The sequence below is a fragment of the Mirounga angustirostris genome, unplaced genomic scaffold, assembly GCF_029215605.1.
Source record: "Mirounga angustirostris isolate CCGP_5_RB_7025 unplaced genomic scaffold, mMirAng1.0.hap1 SCAF_6, whole genome shotgun sequence".
NCBI lineage: Eukaryota > Metazoa > Chordata > Mammalia > Carnivora > Phocidae > Mirounga > Mirounga angustirostris.
The window spans coordinates 125,586,610-125,602,161 of NW_026991714.1; the positions used below are offsets into that span (position 1 = coordinate 125,586,610).

The 15,552-nt window shown below is 41.7% G+C and overlaps 1 protein-coding gene across 3 annotated transcripts in view; it reads right to left on the reverse strand.

Moving 5' to 3' along the window:
- The window catches only part of HPSE2 (heparanase 2 (inactive)), a 655,327-nt gene that overhangs the window by 125,326 nt on the left and 514,449 nt on the right, over positions 1-15,552 (reverse strand). For all 3 annotated transcript variants that reach the window (XM_064593549.1, XM_064593548.1, XM_064593547.1), the window contains 2 exons: positions 6,886-6,992; positions 1,711-1,825 (listed from right to left, as the gene is read on the reverse strand). In XM_064593549.1, coding sequence (XP_064449619.1) covers positions 1,711-1,825; positions 6,886-6,992 — 222 coding nt within the window. The remainder of the gene's footprint in view (positions 1-1,710; positions 1,826-6,885; positions 6,993-15,552) is intronic.

Consider the following 15,552-nt stretch of genomic DNA (forward strand, 5'->3'; position numbering starts at 1 on the left):
ATATCCAACCAGTCTCCCCCTTCTCTGCCAGGCTCCCATCACTCTGGTGTCCTGTGTTTCCTCAAACATGCAAAGTCCATTTCCACTTTGGAACCTATGTGCTAGCCCCTTCCCCTGCCTGAAAAATCCAGATGGCTGGCTCCTTCTTGTCATTGGGCTCTTGGCTTAAATGTCACCTTCTCAGAGAAGCCTTCCCATACACTCACTCCAAAGGGGCCCTCACTGACTCCTTGGTATAGTACTCTACTATTTGTTTATTCATTTATTTATTACTAGTCTCCTCCCCAGTGCCTGATGGTTAATAAATATTTATTTTTGTGTGACATTGTATTTGTTTAATGCTGACATTTCACGGAGACTTTTCTAATTATTATTTTGTTTTATCTCCACAGGTTTATAAGCTCAGACAAACAAACAAAAAAACATATGTTCCAACCTGAAAATTTCCTCTCCACTGTACATTAGCCCCCCCTGCCCCCCCCCCACACTTTGAGAGAGGTAGCCTGGCCCTGTGAATAAAAGCAACTGTGCCAGTCAGTTCTAGTATTTGTGACTTAACTGGAGTCATGTACAATCAGTGATACAATAATTACTTCATCCTCTAATCTATAGGGATTCTTTTGAAACACGGAAATAGTACCATTGGATGCCAAATTGTTCTCTGTTCTGGGCTTGGAAACCAGCCTCCTGGCTCAGGGTAGGAGTGAAAATGAGGGGAATGCAGGGCAGAAATAGGCAGAGGGAAGCAAATGACAGGAACACTCACTGGTTCCAGTTGGATTTGCTTACTGTGGATCCAAGGGCAGGAGTAATTTTGTAGGAAGAGTACTGGACTAGGGCACATGCAAGGGTTCTAGAGCTGGTTCTATATCTTCCTCTCCCCTCTACTCAGACTATCAGTTCCTCTGTTACAGGAGGTGCAACTGGATCTCCTCAAAGGGGAATCCCAGCTCTGACAGTCTATGAGCTAGTGAGAGAAGTCTGACCTTTCTCTGTGACCATGATGTCTGTGAAAAAGATGACCCACGTAATATTTCTGATGAGTGCAGCTTCTCTGGACGAAGTGGGATCTCTCTGATAGGTCAATACTGTCACCCAACAAACCAAAATCACTGCTCTTGCCAGTCTTCTTTAGCCTCCCCTTCCCTTCTCTTTCCTAGGGAAGTTGGTGTCCTGGGCAAATCCCCTCGTTGTCACATAGGGATCAACACCTAACTGCAAGTGCACTTCAGCTACTCCCTAAGAGATGGGTTCCTACTGCATCTGATCTTGGCCAACACGCTCCCATCTGCTTTCAACATGTTGCATCTGACGTTAACTAATGTCTCCTATTAGCATTAAAAGAAAATAATCTGGAAAAATTCACTCTCAAGCACAGTTCAAACAGGCCACAAGTAGATGTGGAATCTCAACTGCACAAAGTTTTTTAAAATAATAGTAGTAAATAAATACATAAATGTATGTATGTATATGCACACATGCATATGTATATATGCGTGTGTGCACATAGATGTGTGTGTGTGTGTGTGTGTAGTGAAGCCAAAAGTCTGTGAAATGGGTCAAGAGAACAAAGACATGAATACTTCTGTCCAATTTATAAAATTACCTGGTTACAGAGGGAGGAGAAAAATTCTCTCAGTGTGGAACAAGGCATGGTCAAATAACTGAGGGACATGGAAGAGGAGTTGGGAATCTTTATCTCACACTTACTGGTAATGGGTTGAAATTCTGGTCCACGAGGTGATTGTATCCATGGTCAAAAAATGAGTGTCGTATCACAACATCAATGCCCTGATTGGCCAGCATTCCCAAAGTGTTCAACCATCTAAAAAAGCAGGAAAAATGCTACATCAATACATCTTAAAAATTGCATATAATAAGCTCTATAGGGACTGCCTAACACACACACATATCACCAATACCCACCATGAAATTTACCTAGTACTTTAAAAGAGAAGATAGTATTTTAAGCATTGAGTACACAGCTGGAAGACATTCTAGGGATTATCAAATCCAACCTCTTCATTTTATAGGAAAAGAAACAGGTCCAAGGGAGTAAAATGAATTGCCCTTGTCATAAAATATCTTGTTGCTAATGACTTATCTTATCCCTGTAATACTAACAAATAAAATGAATACCCTAGCCATTGTAAGCCTAATTATCACCCTCCCCACCCCCTGGCCACAGGACACACAATCACAGGAGCATAGACACTATACTTTCCATCACTCAAACTCCCCTGCTTGCACCCTGTCCTGTACATGTACCTTTCATGTGACTCTAACTCACATACACCTATGACCTAGGCAAGAATGGTCCAGCCATTTGCATCTCTCATATATCACTGTCAGCAGTCAATGCAATAATTTTACTTGGTACTATAATTAACCATGCAGAGCTTCAACTATGCTACCATCACACACATCATAATGGAGGACCTGCATTGCTCACACGTAATCACATACTCCACTATGCCAAATACCCACTTTCCGGGGCATGCTATCCTTCAAAAATACTGCCCTCTTGGTTCTTTCAACACCACCACTAACTCTGCCCTTATTATTTATGCATTCAATTTGTTCACTCATTTACTCATTCATTTAATTTTCTCTTTGTATTCCTACTTCTAAAACTTTGGGAAATTTCTAATTGTAATTATATATATATAATAAACGTGACTGAGAGCTTCAGTCTTACGGTATAAAAGATAAGGTGTTTCACAATCTTTCCTGAGCACACATGTGAGCCTTCTTCTGTACCTCTTCTCCCCTCTTCTCTCACCCTAAACTCCATTCCCTGCTTCTAAGCCACCTATAACTACACTAGGCTGCCCAGACTCACCATGCTTTCACATACTCACCTGAGTCTTCATACATGTTTTAACTTCTGCTTAGAATTCCCTTTCTCTCCTCCTCTAACCCACCTCACCTCATCTGGCAAATTTCTTCCCATCTGTTCATCTCCAAGTCAAGTGTCTTCTTCCAAACTCTGCTGTCCCAGCCAACAGTGGTACCTTCTTCCTCTATACCTTCACAGAACTCTTATTTATACCCTCTGCCAGCCCACGATAATTACTTCCTTATTTCTCTGCTGTCCCCCAGTTGGTTAGGAGCTCACTGAGAACAGACAGGTTTTAGCTTTGTACCCAAAATATCCACCTCAGTTCCTAGCACACGTAGGTGCTTCGTACTCTTTGTTAAGTTGAAATTGATCTGGATAAAATTAGATTTAAGGAACTTTGAGAATCACCATTCAGCACACTAGGGACAAATAATGCATAACTATGATTTCCCAAATTTGAAACCATATGGAACTCCAAATCAGTGACTTGTAGAATTAAACTTTTTCCTTATGGGAATAAAAAGCATTGTTAATTTTTATATTATAAATGGATATTATTAACATTTTAAAATCTTTTTCACATTGACAATTGTATTTTGTTCTCATAAAAACTAACAAATATTTACTGATAATTAGAATTATAAAAACAAAATAAAACAAAGCAAAATGCAAAACAAAAATTTTAAATCAAAAAGAAAATCTGACAATAATACAACTGAACTTTTGTTGTTGCTGTTGTTGTTCAGACTGGGACATAAGATTGCTTTGGAATTTACCAACCCTGTGAAATCAGGATACCAGATTTAGTTATGCTAAATATATAACTAATTAATTATATAACTAACAAGTTAATATATACTAATACTGAGATACAGTATTAAATATCCTGGGGTAGAACTATAACATGAATTCTGGGTTGATGCTCTAAATCAGTGCTCTCTCCACCAATGCAACAAATACGACAGAGTCCATATTTAACAAATATTTACCTATAAAAGCAAGTATGTCTTATTCACCCTTCTATCCCTATGCTTGCTGAACAAAGAAACAAAATGATGAGTAAATGCATTATCACATCTAGCAGCAGCTGGATATCCATACAGGACTGTATTTTGGTATTTAAAATATCCCATTTGCTCATTCATTCATTACTCATTCAACATGAATTAATCAGCTGTAAATGCAAGGCCTTGTTCTCAGCACTGAGGATAGACACAAAAATGCCTGTGTGAACATGTGAGTCATTTGTAAAGCACTGGGTATGCAAATACCTGTATACTCATTTATAGGAATGGTATCAAATTCCTACTTGTGACCTCGATAGACCTTCTTATAACAGTGATGTGCAAAGAATATATACTCAACAAACTAATGTTAACTGGTAAACCTGGGGGGTGTTTTTGCTAGTATGGGTAGTTTTTGAAAGAACTCTAACATGAGAGGGAAGAAGATGCATCCTCCTTTCCAAACCCACATCCTATATGCACATCCAGGGCCTGGAGCATTCAAAATGACTATGACCAGAACCCCTGCTTCCCTGTGCTTTTCAGAGTGAGACGGTGAGAGGAAGTTATCATCCTCTTCCTCCTGTAAATAATAAGCCCTCGGAGAGGGGAGATAGATGGTGTTCCAAGTCTCCCTTTCAGTGAAAGGTGGCAAGACAACTGGTACATCCCACCAAGGATGCTATTGTAGCCAGGAGTTTCCATTCCACACAAATAGATTGATTACTGACTGGGTGGCAGATACTACCAGGTGCTGGCGACACGGCAGTATGCCAAGGGTGTGTCTGTAGTGCATCAGAGAGTCTCAAAGCCTTGGCTGGAATCAGAAAGTTCTGACTCGTGCATAAATGTGCAAGTGTCCTTGTAAGCTCGTTGTTATGCCATATATTGAAAAAAGCCTGAAAGATGCCTTCTTTCCAAGGAATCTTGCTAGCTTTCTAGAGCTTCTTAGAACGCTTTATTCTCCCCAGGAAGCAATTTATGCTCCTTGGAGAACTAGACTCAAAGGACACTTGGCTGGGTGCTGCCAGCAGAGGGGAGAGCAAATTGGTGATAAAGAGGTAAGAGAGAAGACCAGGAGCCAAGTGAGCTAGTTTTCAACTGATCTGTGTCCACTACACACTGGATACCTGAACGACAACCTAACCCTGAACAACTATGTTAATCTGCATTTGCAAAGTGGCCACAGAGATCTATGGAGATTTGGCTGGTGCTCATGAAAAGGCAGGTCTCTCTCCAGCTCCCTCCATGAAGGGCTGTAGTGTTTCCCATTTCACATCATTCCCTGAAGGGAAGCATGCTCATGAAAACACTCAGGACAACTGGGCTGCTTGCTCGCCTGGCAGAAGAGTCTGTCTATGATGGCTGAGCAAAAGCCATTCCTCTGCTGGTTCTAAGAGGCCCCTGTCGTCCTAACTGTTTCTTGCCCTTGCTCCACGGCTCACAAGGAAACCTGGTGGGGAGTGTATTTTTGAAAGAAGACTCTCAGAACCACTGTATCAAATGCTGATTCATTCCCTTTCATTCACTGGAACCATGCTCATCGAACAACTGCTCTGTGCCACTCAATGCTAGGTGCTGGGAACACAGGCATGGAAGACCCAGCGTACCATCATATATTTTTTGGACTCATTATCTTCATCTGCATGTGCCAGGATTCCATCTGCAAACACAATCTGCCTGACCGCTCTGATTTGTCCTTTACAAATGTATTCAAGAAGCTGCCTTAATGGGGGCAAACTACATGTGTTTAATTAGGAACAGCTGTTAGTAAGGAAACACAAAGCTGAGGGCAGAGCTCAGCTCTTAGGAGGACTTTGCCGCAGACCAAAAAACCAGGGCCACGGGACTAGAGTGGTCACTTGGTGAGTCTGTGGTCCTGAGGGGTCTGCCCCGCCATATGATGCTGGCAGGCCAGTGAGAGCCCCTTATGCTTCGGTGTTAAAGTCATTGTCCAGATAGCTGCAGAAGCCTTCAAGTCCATTGTCCCATCGCTTGCCTCTCCAAACCCTTGTGCATACTATTCCCAAAGCCAACATGGAAACACAGGTCAGACGGTGTCTCTTTCTTCCTCCAAAGTCTTCCGTGGCTTGCCACTGAGTGTAGAACAAGGCTTCACTTCCTCTGACTGGCGTTCACAACCTTCCACGATTGGTAGAGAACCACCCCCCCATTGCAGTCCTCACTATATTCCTGCTGCTCCTGAAGCTTTCATCACACGACCCATTTCCCCTCCCCTGTGCCTTTGCCCATAGTGTTCCTTCTGCCTCAAATGCTCCCCTCCACCATCACCACCACTCTCCACCTGTAGAAAGTACAGTCACCTTTCTATGTCCCCCTCAAATGCTACCTCCTCCATGAAGCCCTTGCTGATCTTCCTATCAGAGAAATTCCTGATTCCTTTGACTGTCTACCACTTCTTTTTGTGGACAGACTATGTGAGGCAGAAAAGAAAGAGGTCTAAGGTAGCGGCAAAGAGGCTAGACTCTGAAGCAGACTGCCTAGGCTTGAGTTCAAGCTCTCACATCTATCTCATTGGGTGGTTGTAAAATAGTAGTATCTGTCTCACTGGTTGTTCAGTTATTAGATAGCACTTCAGAAAGCATGTGGCACATAGAGTTAAAATTATTATTATTATGACACTAATCTCCTCTACCTTTTCTTATCTCCTGTCTCTGTTCCTCCAATCTTACTCTTACCTGTCTCCTAGGACTATGGTGAATATTAGATGAGAAATTATATGTTGTAGGCACTGTCTTTGAACTATAGCTATTAAATAAAGGTCTTATGGCTATATGGTCACTACTACCACTATTACTACTACTGTCTTCGCCCTGAAGCCTGTACCTGACATCTTAGTGTCTAGAGAAGTCACTCATCTCTGTTTGTTGCATGGGTTACACCCATTCACAAAGGAACAGATAAAGAACTTTCAGTGAGAAATGAACCTTCCCCCTCCAGTGGGCAGAGTAATGAGCAGTACCACTTCACTGTCCTTTCCTCAAAGTCCCTGGGAGTGAAACTGCACGTGTTACTCACAAGAATCCTGCAGCATAGGAATCTGATAGATTGTTTGTGCCTCCAGCTGAGGTGGTCACCACACCTTCAAGCCAAATCTTCTTTCCTGGGGTATATGTATTAACCACCTGTTCACACAACAAAAGCAGAAGGGGGAGGAGATTTTTAAAAGTTGTTTGCAAGTGAGAAGGAGGACACATTCCCTTGATGGAGTTCTGCCAATACCCTGCTCCCAGGTGGTCATGATCTGTGCTTTTTCCATGATGATTCACCCCACACAGTGAGCTGGCATGCACACACACACATGTGCGCCCGTGCACACACACACACACACACAACACACATACACACAAGCATTAACATTGACATATGTCCACTCAAAGAAATGATCATTTTTCCCTAAGTAAATCCAAGTGAAAATATGACCGTTAGAACAACTGCATTTTCCAGGACATAAGCTGACTCTAACACCCTTCACTGGAAAGCATAAATCATGTGATGCTTCCATATTAACAAGAATTGAAAAGGAAATTTTCTTAATACTCTGTTATGGAACATCCCAGGATGAGTCTACTGTCCATACATCAGAAATCAGAAATTATGAGGGCAGAGGTCAATGTCTGGGGGAAATATTTTATAATCACCAGGGCATGTATGTATATTACAACCACTTTTTTTAAAAAGATTTTATTTATTTGACAGAGAGAGAGAGAGAGTACAAGCAGGGGGAGTGGCAGGCAGAGGGAGAGGGAGAAACAGATTCCCCACTGAGCAGGGAGCCCGATGTGGGGCTCGATCCTAGGACCCTGGGATCATGACCTGAGCCGAACGCAGATGCTTAACTGACTGAGTCACCCAGGCACCCCACAACCACATTTTGAAAATAACTGCAGGAAGTATTAAAAAAAATCACTGATCCACCAATGAAAGATCCCACCTCGGGAGCTTTCCAAGCAGAGGCAAAGCCTCTTGTTAAAAGGTGGCCCTCTGCAGTTTTGAAATGGCCCAGTCTCTGGTCCCCAAGTTGGAGGCTGGCCAGATTCTCCAGATTAGGGCCCAGATCCCCTAGACAGCAGTCTAGCAGTACTTAGGGATAATGTTGTACTCTGGGAAGCCCCTGGAAGCAGAGCCTGAGACAAAGCTTATCTATAGATAGTTGATTTGGGAAGTAATAACAGGGAGCAGGAATGAGGAACTGGAGGACTGAACTAGGGAAAAGGCAAAACCAGTACCAGGATGTGTTTTCAAGTTGGCAACTTGTACTCAACCCCACAGGGAACTTGGTAAGAGTCTTATGAACTATGTCTCAGAACTTCCTCCCAGGGGAATTCAAGGAAACATACTTATCCCTTGGCTCCTACCCTCCAAAAGGTCAAGAGTAGCTTTGGGACTATTAACCTCTGCCCCTCCCCATTCCCCCACTTAATTGTGTAGGCATGAGTGTTGAGCAGGTTCCCTGAGTTCTGCATCTCTGCCTTAGTGAAGTCCCAGAGCAGGAAATAAGAAGCAAGGTTGTACCACATCCCATGGGTGCCAAGCTGGTGACAGCCTGTGCACCTGCCAAGCTCTGATCCCTGCAGCAATAGGTAATACAGGAGGTAGGACTGAGAGGATGCCAGTTATGCACAAGGGAAGCTGCTAAAGACAACAGTGTATTTGCATCCTATGGCCCACCAATCCCTCTCTTAGGCATACAAACCAAAGGAATTCTTCCTCAGGCCTCTAAGGAGACAAGTATGAGGATGTTCACTATGTCATTGTTCCATACAGGTTTCCATTGCTAGAGGAATGGAAAAGTAAAAGGTGGTGGATAACATACCATAAAACATTATGCAGCAGTTGGAGCAATAGAGTCAATGTAAATCCAGCAACATGAATTAGCTTTAAAGATGAAGTGGTGAGTTAAAAAAAATAGCAACAGAATGAGATTTATGTCACAATATTAATGTAATTACTCATTCACATCCACTAACACTAAATAGTTTCTAAAGATACATGTCTCTTAAGGACATGTACCAAATGCAGAAGGAAAGCATGCATAAGAGGGAGGTGAATGTGAGCAAAGATTAGAGATCAAGGTGAAAATTAAAACAAAAACAAAAATTAAAACAAAAGACTTTGCATGAACTGATGATAGTCTGCTGTAGTTGAGAAGCATGATTTTAATTTAATTCTCTGTACCTCAGATCCCCAAAAAGAAAAAAAATAATGTGAGATGTAGCATAAATGCCAGAACTTTCCTTTTCCCAAACCCGGAGGCAGACATCAGCAAACAATCATATTCCTCTTTTCATCTCTCCCTACATATAACTGCTTGTCCTCTCCTGGCATCTACTAGAGTATTTGCATTATTTGAGACCTATTTTAGAATCAAGGTTGGCAAAGTGCTCTACCCTTTCAGGAGTAAGTTGTAAAAATATTCCACAAATTTGAGATGGAAGTAAGGATTGTGATCAAAGATGGAAGAAAGATCTTGAGAATTAAAAGTGGAGGTTAAATTGGAATGTTATTAAAAATTAAGTAGGGGCGCCTGGGTGGCTCAGCCGTTAAGCGTCTCCCTTCGGCTCTGGTCATGATCCCAGGGTCCTGGGATTGAGCCTCGCATCGGGCTCCCTGCTCGGGGGGGAAGCCCGCTTCTCCCTCTCCCACTCCCCCTGCTTGTGTTCCTTCTCTTGCTGTGTCTCTCTCTGTCAAATGGATAAAATCTTAAAAAAAAAAAAATTAAGTAAGAATTCCCACTTGTCCCCACAAAGAGAAGAGTCACTGAGGACACCACAAGGTCGTTCTCTCTCCCTTCTCGATACTGCTCTGGGTGCCAAACCCAAAGGGACCCGGAGATAGTATAATAAGAAAACAAGGAAAACACCTTAAATGATAAAAAGACAGAGCTGTATGGTAAAACAGGGCTGCACTGAGGGTTCCCCTCAAAATGTAGGGCTACAAAAACTCTCTGCTCCTGAGAAACTGTGTGTTCCCTTTATAGCTAACTAGAGTGGAGTAACATATTTGTGTTTTTCTTTTTTGCCTTTGGCTTCCAGGATATTCAGAGTTTAATTTTTGTTCAAAGACAGATATTAAAATAAGGCAGTTAGAGAAAAGGCGTTAAGCAAAACAAAAAGGTAAAATTATAGCATGATGAACCTTGAAGTCATTAAGCTAAGTGAAAGAAGCCAGACACAAAAGGCCACATGTTGTATGATTCTGTTACATGAAATGTTCAGAATAGGCAAGTCTGTAGAGACAGAAAGTAGATTAGTGGTTTCCTAGGGCCGGAGAAGGGGAGGGGAAATGAAGGGGAGGGGGGCGGGAGTGACGACAAATAGATATGGGGTTTCTTTGGGGGGTGATGAACATGTTCTAAAATTAAATACATGGTTTCACAATCCCATGCATACCTTAGAAACTACAGGATTGCACACTTTTAAAGGGTATGCATATATTTCATGGTATGTGAATTTTATCTCAATAAAATAAAACTCTGTGTGTGTGTGTGTGTGTGTGTGTGTGTGTGGTGTCATTAGCAAAAGGAGAGGTAGAGTCTAATAGGCAGATAACTACTGTGGAAGTAGTAATGTACCCTGGAAGTTCTGGGTTTTGCCACACACCGGTTGTGAGATTTGGGCTTGCTATTTTCTTGAACTTTCTTCATCGACATGTAAAGTCATGCATTGGGGGTAGAGAAAATCTAAGTTCCTTCTAAATACAAAATGTTAAATGTATCAACATTTTGTAATATTAATGCTGATCCCCCTGGGGTCCTATTCCTCAACAGTCAAGAGCATCTTTGATGATGTAAGTCAAAATTACATAAACAACAAATATGGGAGACAGAAAAAAAGAGTCAAGCTGGAGGCAAATAGTGAGAGTGGTATAAAAAGCCATTGGAGATGAAATTACCTAAGGAGAATATCTAAAAATGAGACTAGAAAGGGGCTAAGGGTTTCCATCCCAAAACATTAAGGCATTATCAAATGCATTTATTCACTCACTCAACCAATACTTATTGAATACCTGCTATATGCCAAACAGATTCTAGGAGGAGAAATACAGCAGTGAGTGAAACAGAACAAGACTCTGCTCTCTTTGGCTTACATTTTAGTCAAGGGGAAAAGACTAACAATAAAAAGTAAACAAAAAAGAAGAAAGATAGCGGGGGGGGGGCGGGGATCGGAAGGGGAGACGAACCATGAGAGACTATGGACTCTGAGAAACAAACTGAGGGTTCTAGAGGGGAGGGGGCTGGGGGGATGGGTTAGCCTGGTGATGGGTATTAAAGAGGGCACGTACTGAATGGAGCACTGGGTGTTATACACCAACAATGAATCATGGAACACTACATCAAAAACTAATGATGTAATGTATGGTGATTAACATAACATAATAAAATAATTTTAAAAAGGTAAACCAAGAAAAGAAATTTAGAAATAATAAGAGCTAGGAAGAAAATGAAACAGAATAATCTGATAAAGAGTGACTTGGCAGGATGGGTGGGGGTGGATACTTTAGATAGTGCTCAGGTCACCCTGCTGAAAGGTGGTAGCTGAGCCTAGACCTGAGTGAAGAGGGAACCAGTCCCTTGATGGATCTGTAGGAGCAGCACAGGAAAAGGACAAGATATGGATACAGGACTGTTGTTTGTAGAACCAAGAGAAGACCATCTGGAGTATAGTGAGTAAGGGAATGTGGAATATGTGGCATAGTGAGTAAGGGAATGTGGAATATGTGGCATTTAAGAAACAAAACAAATGAGCAAAGGGAAAAAAAGAGAGAGAGAGAGACAAACTAAGAAACAGACTCTTAACTATAGAGAATAAACGGATGGTTACCAGAGGGGAGGTGGGTGGGGGCTTGGGGGAAATAGGGGATGGGATTAAGGAGTACACTTATCATGATAAAAACAAAACAAAACAAAACAAAACAAAACAAAATAGGAAAAAAGGTCAGAGAAGAAAGGATGGATGTTTCTTATTCTGAGTGTGACAGAGAGCTATTGGAGGGATTTAAACAAGAAAGTGATATGAGGTAATTTATGCCAAGATCACTGTAGCTGTGATGAGATCATATATATATATATATAATGAAAACTGTGAAGTGACAAACATGTTCTGTTATTTCTGTGGCCACTGTGAGCTTCAATTTCCTCATCCATGAGCTGGAATAATACTTGACAAAGTTGTGTCGAGGATCCTGACTACTGATCAAAGGATAAATAATATTAGGCCAATCACAGGAAGATCCTGAGAGTTATACGAAGTGGCATAGACCTAGCAGATGAACATTTATGTGGGTTCATCTAAGGTGATGCATGAATTCAAATGAACTAATGCTAAATAGCGTAATAATTTATAGTTACAGTTTGGTGGTGGGATTCTGAACTATCATTTATGATCCAACAAAGGAGTCCAGGAGTCTGTGGACTACTTCTTAGAAACCCTGAACTGTTAGCTCTTATTCCTTATTGTATTTACTAAAGGTCCCTCCCTGTGAAGGCAGGGATCCTATATCATGATATCACTTGTATTTACTTCCTAGCAGAGTGCCTGGCACAGAGTCAGTGCTTAACTGGAGGCTGCGGTGCTCTAGTCACACAAAGAAGTCAATCTGATTTCAAACCTGCCCACGCACAAGCTCATGGAAAACTATCACTCTTTGAAGAAGTTATATGACCTAAGACAGGGCAACTAAACTGGTCAAAGAATTGGAAGCAGTACCCTAATACAAATAACAACCTTGGAGATCAGGAAAAATAAAAGCATGCCATGAAAACCTACAATGGAACTAAAGATCTAGATAAGACCAACACATGTCTATTTGCTAAAGCTCAGGATATGAGGCCTGGGGTCTGCCCCCTTGAATTTTGAAAGATAGAAATTTCAGAGAAGGAAAGGGAAGTATGCCTTGCTTACCAGGTAATTCATATATGGAATCCAACAACCCCAGAAGTGGTAAAGGCAAATCACCATCCAGTGAGATCTGGAGACCAGAAGGATTTTATGATGTATTGAGCTTATTATAATGTTCTGATATTGAAGATAAGGAGACAATCATGTTCCTGTCACCTATCCTGTGAGGACATTTGTCATAAGTATTTAGTTACAAGATGGCACCAATTTGTACAAGATCCTTATATTCCAAAAGGAGTTCAAAGTCTAGCTCTTTTTTTTTTTTGTCTCTAAGGTCTTTTATTTATTTTTTTAGTTTTAATTTATTATGTTATGTTAGTCACCATACATTACATCATTAGTTTTTGATGTAGTGTTGCCTGATTCATTGTTTGCATATAACACCCAGTGCTCCATTCAATACGTGCCTTCCTTAATACCCATCACCGGGCTAACCCATCCCCCCCACCCCCCTCCCCTCTAAAACTCTCAGTTTGTTTCTCAGAGTCCATAGTCTCTCATGGTTCGTCTTTCCCTCCGATTTCGCCCCCTTCATTTTTCCCTTCCTACTATCTTCTTCCTTTTTTTTTTTTTTTAACATATAATGTATTATATGTTTCAGAGGTAGGTACAGGTCTGTGATTCAACAGTCTTGCACAATTCACAGCGCTCACCACAGCACACACCCTCCCCAATGTCTATCACCCAGCCACCCCATCCCTCCCATCCCCCACCACTCAGTTTGTTTCCTGAGATTAAGAATTCCTCATATCAGTGAGATCATATGATACTTCTCTTTCTCTGATTGACTTATTTCGCTTAACATAATACCCTCTAGTTCTACCCACGTCGTTGCAAATGGCAAGATTTCTTTTTTTTTGATGGCTGCATAATATTCCATTGTATATATACACCACATCTCCTTTATCCATTCATCTGTCGATGGACATCTTGGCTCTTTCCATAGTGGCTATTGTGGACATTGCTGCTATAAACATTCGGGTGCACGTACCCCTTCGGATCACTACATTTGTGTCTTTGGGGTAAATACCCAGTAGTGCTATTGCTGGATCATAGGGTAGCTCTATTTTCAACTTTTTGAGGATCCTCCATACTGTTTTCCAGAGTGGCTGCACCAGTTTGCATTCCCACCAACAGTGTAGGAGGGTTCCCCTTTCTCCACATCCTTGCCAACATCTGTTTCCTGACTTGTTAATTTTAGCCATTCTGACTGGTGTGAAGTGGTATCTCATTGAGGTTTTGTCTAGCTCTTTTAAATGAGGACTTGATTCCAGAAAATGGTTGGATTTGTAAAATACTGTGTACATAAATAAGATTCTGCAGAGACATAGACACTGCATAAATAGAAGTTCATCTGACAACTTGCAGGGGGATTTGTAAGTAAACGATTTATAAGTTGTTACTGGGGAGGTAGCATTGAGGAGTGGTTAGGGGCATGGACTTTGCCCTCAGACTGTCTGTGTCTGAATCCTGATTCTGTGGTTTACTCACTGTGTGACCTCTCTGTGCTTTACTTTCCTTAGTTGTAAAATCAGAATAGTAACAATATCCATCTCAGAGCATGTTATGATATTTAAATGACTGAATATTTGTAAAGCATTTGGAAAGGTATCTGGCTTATTGGTTAAGTTCTTAAAGTCAACCGAATGTTATCCTAGACCACTCTCCTTGTCTAAAGCACATGAGTTGGGTTTGGATCAATCTAACATTAGAGTTGGTTGCTTGTCTTTTGGACATATTTGTGGAAGTAGGTAATAGCCCAGATGTATGCTAACTAGCAGGGAAAGGTCTGCTTAAAATTTAAAAGGCACATGGATAATTCACATTAACATAATTAGCATTCAGAATAGTTAATTTATCCACTCTCAGCACAGGAGTAATTCCTGTCCTTTTCTAGAGAAGCCACATGAACAAAAAACACAGTGAGGTAGGACTTTTATGTACAACCTAAACCAGCTTTATGAGATGTTCTGCAGGGGAGAGATTCCTAGAAAGTATTAATACTAAAGGCTCTGGAAGTAGTTGGTACAAATCAACAAGGATTTTCTGAGCATTTGCTCTTGGGGACATGGTGAGAGGTTTGATGAATTGTGTGTCTACCGTGAGCAGAGAAGACCATCATGGTGACATGTGGGGGAGGAACTGAGGCTGGGGGCTGGTTAGGACTGGGGAAGAAATCAACATGGGCAGAAGAGGAGAGAAAAAAAATCAGGAAAAGCAGATGGAACCAGCTGCAAAATTCCCTTAGAAAGTGAAACTCCAAGAAAGTGAGGGCTATAGTTCAACACTGTGGTTTTCTGAGTAAATATGATTCTCCCTGTGCTGGAAGAGAGAAAATTGCAGGACTAGAAAGAACAAGGGTACAGTTCCTGGTGAGAAATGATGTGCCAATGAAGGTCATTTTAAGGAACACGCTGCCTGGGGACGGGGAAGAAGTACAAGTGTTGAGATTACTAGAATGAGGGTAGAGAGGGGCTGGGTGGCCGGTTCCCTTTCAAGGGTTCTGTTGTCCCATAAGACTTTAGCCCTTGGGCTCAAGTGGACATGGGAGGTGTGAGGCACCCACAGAACAGCTCAGCAAGTGGCCAGGGGCTGCTCAGACTCCTTGGGCCCACTGGGGGCAGACTGATGTGAAGGGAAGCCTCCAACTCCCTTCCCTCACATCTCCATGTGGCTATGTTGAGAGAGCAGGGATGAGAGAGAAGAGAGAATGAGGAAAAACAACACTGATTTTATTTTTTTTAAGTTTTATTTTCCCTGCCACTTTGATTTTTTTTAGGAAAGG